This window comes from Anopheles bellator, chromosome 1, assembly GCF_943735745.2.
Source record: "Anopheles bellator chromosome 1, idAnoBellAS_SP24_06.2, whole genome shotgun sequence".
Lineage (NCBI taxonomy): Eukaryota > Metazoa > Arthropoda > Insecta > Diptera > Culicidae > Anopheles > Anopheles bellator.
Genome location: NC_071285.1, coordinates 31,529,116 through 31,541,168, shown reverse-complemented (window position 1 = coordinate 31,541,168; position 12,053 = coordinate 31,529,116). Strand labels below are relative to the sequence as shown.

Genomic DNA, 12,053 nt, shown 5'->3' with positions numbered 1-12,053 from the left:
TGCGTTTGTTCCAGCTTACGAATTTGATTAGTTTCATAAGGATTACAAAATGGTTCTTTCAAGCAGCTAGTTGTCTCTCGACTAGAGAATGCCGTGTGCGATTTCTTCATTAAAAATGTCTGAAATTGTGAACGGAGCGCACATTCAAATGCTGTTGCGATTATGCGTTTTTATTGCTGTAGTGGCACACTACACGTCAGTGGTTTTGAGTATTGAGTCCGGCAGGCAAACGGTGGTGCACTGAAATCTGTTTTGCGACTATTGATATTCGACCACTAATAAAAATATGTACAAAGGCTGCCTAATTAGCAAACGTAGTCAACAGAATACGTTTTCAGGTGTTAGCTTTTTGTCACTTTCAGGTTGTTCTCATTATGTTTTCGCGCGTTGGGATTTCTATGAGAAATGAATAAAAATAAATTTGAAGTGAAGTTGCACCGAGTCTAACTTGTTGGAATGTTCACAAACGCACACACACAGTCGAGCATTAACAATCGTGACACAAAATTAATCTAAGTCTTCTAATTCCATTGCTACCCCTGCATCATTGTATCTAACAAGAAAAATCTAATTCATTAGCCGATGATGATTGACAATGATTGATTATGTAATAAGGATTATGGCAAATAAAATGCGGTTTCCATTGCTCATCGAATTAAACCAGTCTACAATAGTATATAGTTACAGGTTTTCGGAATTTTTCGTTCTATGGTTCTTGTGATCTGCGGATGTGCGTTTTGTTATTGCTCTACTATGTTCGGTGATTCTATAGTAAAGCACATTTTTGGTTCAAACACTTCAAAATTCGTCGAAATGTTTACGATTAGACAATGGAACGATCCTTCTGGATCAGTTTAAGCATTTTTTTTACCATAAAACACCAATACCTTAATTGTTCTTACACAAAGTGGCTATGCGTTGATCGAACAAAACGAAGCGGTAATCGAATGCAGTCATTATCTAATATTCAGACCAAACAAATACAAAAAGAGTTACAACAACGATATTCAGTTTTTTTGCTCTTGTGGGTCCCTAGTAAAGAAAGCCAATCTTGTTTTAATACACTGGGCAATAGATTCCTGCACTTTTGCAACTTAACAATCCTGTTTTCCGCTGATGTATGAATATTGTGGAATTTTGGATTTGTTCTCCTTAAGATAAATGTTATTCACTGATCGACTGTGATTTGTAAATTTAATAATATTCGAGAAATACTTTTACACAAATGTAAATCACTTACACTAACCCAAGTAGATGAATTTTTTTTGTCTTGATGCAGATTATATTACTGATATGCGCGTTAAATTGCTTAACTTTGCGGTCAAGTTTATGTCTCAGTCACAGTTCAGTATTCTTTCTATTCAAACCTTTTATTTGGAATAAACAAAAATGTTTCTACAAATAAAAAGAAGCAAATATCTAAAAAGAAAAAAGGGCTTGGTTATTCCGAATCTGTAAGGAATGAAATTGACAGCATTTCTTTGAAGTTTGTTCTCTTTTATAATTTACGCTTTCTCTTTCTTACGATTCACTACTGATCGTCGATTTATATGGCTCGTTTAAAATCATTACTAATCAAATTTAGGGTTAATGTTTGTGGATTTGGAATTACGCACACATCATTTGCAGTTCTTATAAGAACATCAAAATTATAACACTGAGTCATTCCGCATTTGTCCGTGATGTAATTGTTTGCTTGCACCTTATGTTATCTAAGGAATGATAAGATGTTTTTTTTTCTTCCGTTCTGTTATCCTTTTGTACATCTTCAGCCAACGACTTTGTTTGTAGCGTCGTTTATTTGTGGGAACACAATAAGAAGCTTTGTTTTGAGGGGATTTTGGTTTGAATACGACAACCTCATCGCGTTAAATAATAATCGTAACTATCAAAAGAACAACCATCAGTAATTGTTCTATTAGCTTTCTTTGCAAGCATGACGTCAGCCATGGACGTCAGCAATAACCATGTAACTCCATCATAGCAGTTGAATAAATGGACGGTAATGATGAAGCGTAATCAGGCTCTAAAGCATCTATGGTTAAAAGCGGAGAGAATTATTACCTCAAATCGCACCCAAACCAAACTGTTATCGAAAACGATACGTAGAGATAAAAGAAAAAGATAAGGAGAGATCAAATTTATAGCGCACACTTATAGAAACTATAATATCTAAGGCGTTCGAGTGTTCAAAAAACAATTAATCCGTCAACTCGTGATCTGTTATTTCGTGCGAGGTAAAGCATTAAATTCATGGCTGGTTAAATGACTAGGTTCACGTTTTCACGAAGTAATTAATGCATAAAAAACAGTTTTTAGATTGGTGTATTCTCTGCCGCCTATAAGGAGGCTTTCGCATTTTTTTAATTTTTCATACAATCGTCAATGAAATCGTGTCATTTGTCAAGTGCAGGTAAAGCATCAAATGTCCACTGGAGAGTAATCGCTTGATAAATTAAGGACACAGTGCGATGAACAATTATCATCATGTCGCACTTCTATGTTTCCTTTGGTGCTGTTTTTTTTATGGTATGAAATCTGTGTATGGAGTTTTCCGAGCAGAATGCGATTTCGTTTTTCAAAAGCCCTATACTATTTTTCTGGATCGACAACTGAATCAAAATTAGTTTTTCACTTTACTGAATCGTAGAACTTAAGTTTTCTCTACAATGAAGTACAAACATGTCTAGCATTGAGATCAAACTTAACGTATAGAATTTAATACTTTGGAACATATAGAATTTAATTCAACATTGCTTTGCCGTTTGTAATTTGCTTTCCAGTTATGTTGATGGTGTGTAATAAAATTGACGCAAATGTTTACCTCTATACATACATTGAATGTTTTGCTTGTTTCTAATTCATGATCATGCAATGGATGCGTACTGTTAATGATGTTTTTTTGCCATCTTCCGAGTCCATGAAACATTGTTGCATTCAGTTGTGTATATGTATAAATTCTTCATTCTATGTTTGTTCGCTCTCTGTCTTATTCCTAATCCTCTTCAGTACTTTTTACCATCCATTCTTTCATCAAGCATTCCTTCTTCTATCTCCCACGACCATAACACCAGTCTACTTAATTTCCGCTTGTTTTGCAATTCATATTCTACATGTAATACATTCTTACCTTCTTAGTAGCACACTTCTCTGCAGACTAGCTTAAACACATATAGTTTACCAGTTTCTCGCATTTCTGTAATAAATATGGCTGCATTCGATCTATACACTGAGAAATTAGCTACACGCTCTCGCATTTTCTCTGATTGACGTTGATATTCGAAATGTTTGTTTCTTTTTGGTAAGTTTTCGTCTCATTTTTCTTATCATTTCGCTCGCAATTTCCGAGTTAACGGCTGGTTTTATTTTAAATGTTACACTTTCTTGTCTATCTGTTGCGCTTGGTGCATCACGTTCCTCAACGCCATCCGTACACTACGCTTGGTTTTCGTTGGGTTTGAGGACGAAAAATACTCGTGGGGATTGGGTGCGTAAGCGTTGATGAACCACAGTACCGTACTGTACAATCAGTTTATCTGTACATCGACGACACCTGGAACATCTACCTTCATGGAGCACCCGGTTCAACGTTGTGAGCCGTACCCAATATCGTTGCGTCGAAACTCAGGCGAAGCTCACCGGCCAGTATTAGCTCCGATATGCAGCCCATGATACCGGACCGGTATCGTTGGCGAGTATAATGCACCGCAGCCGGCAGCCCACCTGTAGAAAGGATATTAAATATTCAAATTAGATAAATTAATTTCGCTAGCCTTAAAAAGTTGGTGGTATCCAAAAGACGGCAAGTACGCAAAGGCGGACGTTTGGTTTCGTCTCCCTTTAGTACTTTTGATTCATAATATTGGGAAATTTTCAGTGTATTTGTGGATGTAAATGGATATAGTACCGCAGCAGCATTGCACAACATTTTACGTAATGAAAAACTTTAAAAAACCATGCCTAGCGTGCGACACAGTTAATAAGTTCTTATTCTTTAGCTACGGAAATTGTCACCGTTGGATACCCAATTTGGCTTTTTAGAAGATTTTCTTCCTTTCTACTTTAAGAACTTACTAATAAATTAATGAAAGTGAAGCTATATGAAGGAGCGATTTCGATCAGATTCCATGTCAAAACCCATCCAGCCAGCCATGGAATAGACCCAGTACTAAGACACGTCACAGAGACATAGACTCCGGTTGGCTGGTCATATTGATTTAAGAGAAAGATTTTGACAGCTTTTAGTTTATTCAAGTTGCTGCTTCAAATTGTTCTGTTGTCTATTGTTATGCTGGACCATTATCTTCTTCCAATGATGCTTCCAGTAAACACATTAGTAAAGGGAGTTTTTCTCGTTCTACACAAATCATTTTTGATGAAATATCGGAATTCAAAACCACAAATTAGTTAAATTAGTTAAAGGAGCTAATATATAAAAAAATTAATATTACTTTCAATAAAAGATGTCAATTTAAGACATCAAGGACAATTTGTCGGCACGGGACCAACGGAAAGACTATCGTTGTACTGAGCCATTCCCTTGTGGTCACAAACAACTAGTTGCAGAGTTACTGGGGCAACTAGCTTAGAGCATTTAAACGCGCGTATTGTATATCGTCAGCCGATGATAGAGTGAAATGTATTTTTTTTTGTATGTCTGTATGTCTGTATGTTTGTATGTTTGCATCCTGTTTTTCCACTTTGCATTTAGACGAACTATCGACAGGATGTTGCATTACGACTTGGAACGTATGCATAAATTTTACTGGAACAATTTTCCCTCTGTTTGATCGGAATGGAAAAAACCTAATAGTATGTTCCATTAAATTACATGTTTCTGCCGGTAAGGCGAAGATACATGTTAGTGCTTTGTGTAATGTGTTAGTGTAGTACACCGAGTGTACCGCAGACTTGCACTACTTCCTATTGCACTATGTTTACTGTACTTGCTGTCGATATTTTTTGCACTTCTTGCATTTTATTTCACACAGTGGACTATTAAATACCCTTTTTCTCGTGTCACTGGAAAAGGTGAATTATTATTGAACGCCATTTGGAAAAATGGAGAACGCATGTCGACAACGGACGCAGAGTGACAAAGCTGTTGGCAGCCTGTGCAACGCTCGCCATGCCATATGAAGATATCATTTCGTTTTCGGAAACATCCATCACCGATCCAACAACGCTGCGTGAGAATACTGACCCTGCTTATATTGCAAAAAGCACTACGAATGGAACCATATGCAACTGTTGGGTGTAGAGAACGTCGAAAAAAATGTGTGAACCATAAATTTTCTCTATAGCCGGTTCAGCAGTGCAAAGGGTGGTGTGGTCGTTTTCATGGCCCTGTTAGGATGATGTTTGCCTTGACGATTGCTGCCAGTGCAGGACTAACTTGAAACGTGAAACAGGCTAACAACGGCCGTCGTTTCGTTCAATGCGTCCCTAGCTTCTGGGTCTATCGACCGTTAGCAACGTTGCTTGTCGGAACAATCTACCAACATGAAACGGCTAGATCAAGATGGTTAAATTATAAAACTATTTCGTTAAATTATATTTTTGATTTTGCCCTTATTGGTGCAATTACAGAATGATACGAAATATCGACGAAACTGCGTTCTAGCCATTTGAGACTTAGTAGATATAGTTGTTTAATGCACATTCCATACAAATCTTATTCTTTTTTCTACTGTTAAACGAACCTATTGTGGTATTTAATGGTTTAAACTTGTATTTTCGAATGCTGTCTAGAACACGTCATATAATGTTATGAACGGTATGAATCAGTTGAACGTAAAATGAATATTTTCTAGTTTGCCATTAGTAAAGTATTTGTCTTTTTTCACTGATGAAATACTTTATGAATAATGTTATCAGGCGTACAAATAGAAAACCGCCGTTTTTTCTCATGATTTGAGGCTTTATTGTAAAAAACTCCTTACAAACTCATTCTTCAAAGTAATTTCTATTGTTAGCCACAACTTTTTCCCACAATTTGGGCAGCTTTTGAATTCCTCATCGGAATAATTGTTCTTCTTTCGACGCGATCCATGCATCGATCAAATTTTTGGTGTCCTCGACAGAACGGAAGCGCTGCTCGGCCAGGTCATGCGTCATCGATCGGAATAAATAGTAGTCTGACGGGGCGATGTCTGGAGAGTAGGGCGGGTGGGGTAGTATGTGTCATTTCAATGTTTCCAGGCATGTTTTCACGACTTTGGAAACATGTGGTCGAGCGTTGTCGTGAAGAAGGATAACTTTGTCGTGTCTTTTTGAATATTGTGGCCGTTTTTCCTTCAACGCTCGACTCAGCCGCATTAGTTGTGTCCGATACAGGGCTCCTGTAATGGTTTCGCCTGGTTGCAATAGTTCGTAATAGACTACGCCGAGCTGGTCCCGCCAAATACAGAGCATCAGCTTCGAGCCATGAATGTTCGGTTTAGCTGTAGATGTTGATGCATGGCCGGGAAGCCCCAACGATTTTTTACGCTTTGGGTTATCATAATGTATCCACTTTTCATCCCCGGTCACGATGCGATGTAAAAAAACCTTTTCTTTTTTGCCGTTCAAGGAGTTGCTCGCAAATGAAAAGGCACCGTTTGATGTCCCTCGGCTTCAACTCGTGCGGCACCCATTATCCAAGTTTCTGGATCATTCCTAGGGCTTTTAGCCGATGCGATATTGCTTGTTGCGTCACACCCAATAAGTCTGCAAGTTCCTGATGCGTTCGACAAGCATCTTCTTCCAGCAAACTTTTCATTTTGGCATCTTCGAAATTTTCACCGGTCCGGGACGCTCCTTGTCTTGCACGTCATAATCGCCGTTTTTGAACTTGCAAAACCACTCCCGACACGTTCTTACACTAATGCAGGCGTCACCATAAACTTCTACTATCATTCGATGCGCTTCAGCTGCATTTTTTTAGCATGAAACGCAAAAAGCAACACTTCCCGCAAATGGCACTTGTTCGGCTCAAATTTCGCCATTTTTGCACGTGAATAAGTCAAAGCAGAGTGAAAATAAACAAACGAGATTTTGTGGAGTTGTAGACAGATGCCTCAACTGTTATTGCCAGGGTTTTGCATATTTTTATCGTTTAATTTGCAGCTGCTAGCCCCGCTATGGGAAAACGGCGGTTTTCTATTTGTACGCCTGATAGTATTATGCATCCTATTAAAATATCATCAAAGATCAGCACGTTCTTCAAAATACTCTGTTGAACAATGTCGACAATCGCTGAACACAGCACCTAAAAGACCCATTTCAAACGTTCAACTTGTATGTATCGAGCGGGAGTCGAAATCGCTTTAAAAAATGGGCAACATATTGCCGAGAACCGCCACGGCATAAATATAATCTTTATTGCCGACTTCTGCTCTGGCCTCCGGTTGTCCGAAACAATATTTCCTGCTGCTGTACTTGCAATGTAAACCGTGCCGATTATCCTTCTTGGGGCCACTGCGGCAACATAACCATCGGTGTATTTTTCGCACCATAGAAAAGCTGTTCAAAGCGGCACTAAGCGCCGATGTATCCCACAAGTGACTCTAGTTAATGGATTTCCGATAGTTGAGCAAAATAGGCGATCAATTGCAATTTTCTGTCTCGACCCCTTCTTTGACCTTTGTTTTCTTATGCCATCGTAAGTTGCACATTTCACGCCATTTCAAGAAACCTTAAATGGGACTTCGATCCATTACAAGAATGTGCCCTTAGAGAAAGCAACAACGGAAAATTCCAGTCATTTTCAGTTACTGTCAAATGAATATTTATTAATCTCTTAAGTGAAGTCAAAGCTCTAGACATTATTAAAAAGTGTTAGGTGCATTATCGTTTCCGAAATTGTAGCGCTAAATCCATTACTTGACAGTGTATTTGTAACTAAAATTGTCCATAATTGTCCAATAGTGTGCGAAACATCAGGCGAATCGGTAATTTCCTTGATGCAACTTTACATTACTTTTCTTTTAGAATAAACTTTACATCGAAAGATCAGATATAAAATACAACAGTAAACTAGAATGCACTTACGATTTTTATTAAGCCCAATGAAATCAAACGACAAAGTATTTCAAAAACACCATTCGTATCATCACTATTTTAAGATGCCCTTCGCTGCACGTTAGTATTAGATCATATCTGATAAAAATATCTCTCAGACTTAGTACAGTGCAAAAAAACGATCTATCGTTAATTCAATCAATTGAATTAGTCCCTGCGCCATTCATTCATCTTCTCCATTTACATTCAGAAGGCTGGAATGATTTAACAAAAATCCAATAACAAATCAGAACACTAATAATCATCTTGTGAGCTCGGATGATGACGAAATGGCTTTGCATAGAAGTGCACATTTTGCCAGAAAAAAAGGAATGGCCAGGACAAAAAACATCAAAACGTTGGGCGGTCGCTACGTTCGGATGCCATAGACCAAGTGCCAGCCGAAGTTCGGCAGAACTTCGACCAAAGGCCAAACGGTGGCTTCACTCCACCTCTCGGGCAAGTGGGCTGCTTCTCATGCTGCTCTTATCGCCAACGGCGAGCGTCCAAAGGGTTCAAAAGTTTCCCATCTCAAAGACCTCGAAGGAAGCATCACACGCTGATACGGGAATGATTCGCCGAAACAGAGAATATTGGACGAGGAAAAGGAAAGAAAAAAAAAGCACTTACCGACATAGAGCCCGGTATCCGTGTTGAGCTGCCTCAGCTTACCGGGCGATCTTCTAGTGATTGGCTTTCCACCGTCTACTTTCAGCGTTCCGTCCTGCGAGTTTCTGTGATGTTACAAGTCGGAATTTTGGATGTTTCGTGTCAATGGACCGATGGACCCACGGGGCCAGATGGCGTTGGCGGCAGTGTTGAGGTTGCGACGTGTGCGTTTGATCGTGACGTCACCAGTGCATGCAGAGAAACCGGTCCCGTACCGAGGGCGGACGAGTACGTCCGACAATGAACGCCACCAGATGACGCCACCGTTAATGGTCACACGCACGGCAACCGAAAACAGAAGCCATAAGGACCCCAGGGCGAACACACACCCGACCGTCGACAGAATGGCACATTTTTCGGAAGGTGAAAATGTGCCAAGCGTCGCCCACAGGAGACACGAACGTTTGTGAACCGTTCGCGTGGTCGAAGGTGGGAAAATAACAAAAAAAACATCGACAAAGAAGGAAAAGTGAAAGACAAAGAGAAACATTGTGAAAGAGAGAGAGAGAGAGAGAGAGAGAGAGAGAGAGAGAGAGAAGAGCAAAGTTAGGTTAGAAAATCCGCTTGTACGGGTCTCGGTCCACGGATTCCGGGGCATTCCTCGTGTGCGACGGCTTATGGAAATTTTCTACTATCGATTTGGGTTGGCCTGTCTTTTTTTTCCTTCTCCGACGAAGTGCTGGGTTGCAGCTGGCCGGTGATTGATAGATTTATAATTCATGAAAAATTGGTTTTTGTTAGAAACCCATCGGCGATGGTGGTACATTAGCGATGCACAAGCACAAAGGGAAATCGAGGGAGGATGCGTGAAAGCACCGAACCAAGGGACAGAAATTATATAAAATAAAACAAAAGGCCAAACCAGAAAAACGCAAACAGTGACAGTGCCCGTCGCTGGTCGAAAGCACCGCGAATAGTTATGCGCCACTGGAGAGCGAGGAAAGCTAACACAACGTATGCTAAACATAGGACTCGATTTGGAATTGTTTTATTTTTTGATATGCTGCCGTGGAAAGTACACATGGGTTGACCGACCGAATACTCGTCGCACTGAACATATTAGCAAAGGATGAGTTCCAGAGTTCCAGAGTATGAATAATTTCGCCGCATGTTGGCGTGTTTTCAATAATCAATGTTTGGGGATTCCATTTCCAAATCCTCGCCAATGCAAGCAGTTTTAAAAGAAAACACAAAACCACCCGGGTTAATCTGGCCAACTGGTCGAGCATTTGTTGGTGTTAAGGAAACCTAATGTTGCGTAAATAAGAGGATAAAGTGACCCTGTGATGCTGTTGAATTATCAGCTTTTGTCATTTTGACGGTCGCCCATTTGAATAATGTATATTAGTGTTCAAATAGCCACTTGACTACTTTTAAACACCTAACGATAGAGTCAGTCAACGGTCTTCGTGTTTGTAGTTCCCAAACTTTTAGCAATAAGCCCTATAATATTTCTGCACTTACCTTAACGCTCGTACACGATGCCACAAACCGTCACTAACTTTCGTTGCATTGTACTTGATATTTATTTCGCCGGATCCAAGATTGTACCGCAAATGTAGGAATCTGTAAGAAGAAGAATCAAAACCAATAAATTATTCGTTGCAAGTGAATAGTGTAGGAAATTTAAAAAATCAATACAGGGTAAAACGATAACTAGTCATTTGAAGTTATAGAAGCAGTCCAACACCGTTTCTAATGTAGAAATGCTAAGCCGCAGAATAGCATAAGATGCTCCGATGCAAGCTACGGTTTTGCATATGAAAACGAAAAATAAATCGTAAACTCAACGAGCAGCTCTCGGGTGATATAAAACACGACGCTACCTTAAGCATCCGTTATATAAATATTTGACCAATTCTGGAGTAGCATGATGGCCACGATTCACTATTTCGGAACACTATCTTCCGTGATTCAATCGGGGCACTTGATATTTGATTAAATTTTGTGATAAACCAAGTTGCGCGCCGGCAGTATGGTCCGTCTCTTTCTTTCTCTACTGCCGATGTCCTTTGCGCTAGAGCTGCTATCTGTTCGATTCGCAAACGTAATTGAGATTAGCTGCTGCGAAGGAAGAAGGAAATGTAGCAAAACTTTAAATTCTTTTCTCGATCTGTTATCGCTTTTCCAGGAATCCTTGACAAACACCCAACATCGTTTTCGAGGCACATTAACCGGTGTCGTCGCCGCCGTCAGAAGAATTCGCTTTATTTACACTTTGACTCGAAACATGAAGCCTCGGGTTTTCTCTACTTCCACTCCTAAGGACCGTTTGGTACGTTACATTTTTGCTTTATCGCAGCACGTGAAAGCCTGGCAATGGTAGGTTGGAAATATTAAACACGGTATTTAGGCAACATCTACCCCATGGAAGTACACGCGATATGAATTTTAATTCGAAGGTCGCACGGCATGGCATAATTACGGCTTTCCTGTGACTGGCTGCGGTTACCATGCATGCGCAAAGGCAAAAAAAATATGTGTACGTGTTGCTTTATCGATCGATAAATGTCCATTGATGGTGACATGATTTCTGATACTGAACCAGAGTGAACCAGCGAACGTTAATATCCGCTTTCAGGAGTCGACGGAACACGTTCAGTTTAAAGCGGACCAAGGCACATAATTAGAAAATTTAAAATAAAGAAACAAAAAGAAAAAACAAAAGTTTTTCCTTTTAAATTGATTTTGTATAAATTTTAACATTAAGGCAAACATATGTTTTAATTAAGTTTTGATGTGAGTGTGATTTTGTCATAAAATACGTTGGCCAACCTTTTTTGAACCCCATCCACATTCCAGCCGTATCCCATGAGACTTTTTCAGTCCTTGGTCAATTTCTGCTCAATTAGCCAATATTTCGATTGCGAGAACTGGGTGGGCGAACTCGAGGGGTTGTTGTCTTTTTCGACGAAATCCCCGCTACAACGGTACCAGAAAATTGTTCTCCTACTGTAGTGGTAGCTATCAGAGTTTCGTAAAATTTTGCACGACTTTTGAGTCTTTTTACGAAGACCATGTTTTTTCGTAAGCTGTTTCGAAGCTTGTGCCGAAAATTCTGAGAAGTTTGTGTTTCTTATCCTCAGGCCAGAACAGTAATGTCCAAGCAAACTGCTCAGTAAAACAAATTAAAGTGAACATAGAGAACTAAATGTACACATACTAATTATGTGTTTAGTAAATATTTGTATGTTATGTTAGTTAGTCTGTTAGCCTTGTCAAAACTGTTAGAGCCTCCTAGAAAAAAATTCGGCCCCTTGCTAATATCTTTATAGTTGTATCCAATCATTGGTATTATTTGCCACACGTTCATACTCTTGTCAAATCATTATGCAGAATCGATA

At 39.4% G+C, this 12,053-nt stretch overlaps 1 protein-coding gene across 1 annotated transcript in view; it reads right to left on the bottom strand.

Moving 5' to 3' along the window:
* Positions 1-3,568: 3,568 nt before the first annotated feature.
* The window catches only part of LOC131215432 (uncharacterized), a 72,188-nt gene continuing 63,703 nt past the window's right edge, over positions 3,569-12,053 (bottom strand). Inside the window, exons 15-17 of the mRNA XM_058209820.1 lie at positions 10,174-10,275; positions 8,671-8,774; positions 3,569-3,723 (exon numbers count right to left, since the gene is read on the bottom strand). Of these exons, the coding sequence (XP_058065803.1) occupies positions 3,569-3,723; positions 8,671-8,774; positions 10,174-10,275 (361 nt within the window). The remainder of the gene's footprint in view (positions 3,724-8,670; positions 8,775-10,173; positions 10,276-12,053) is intronic.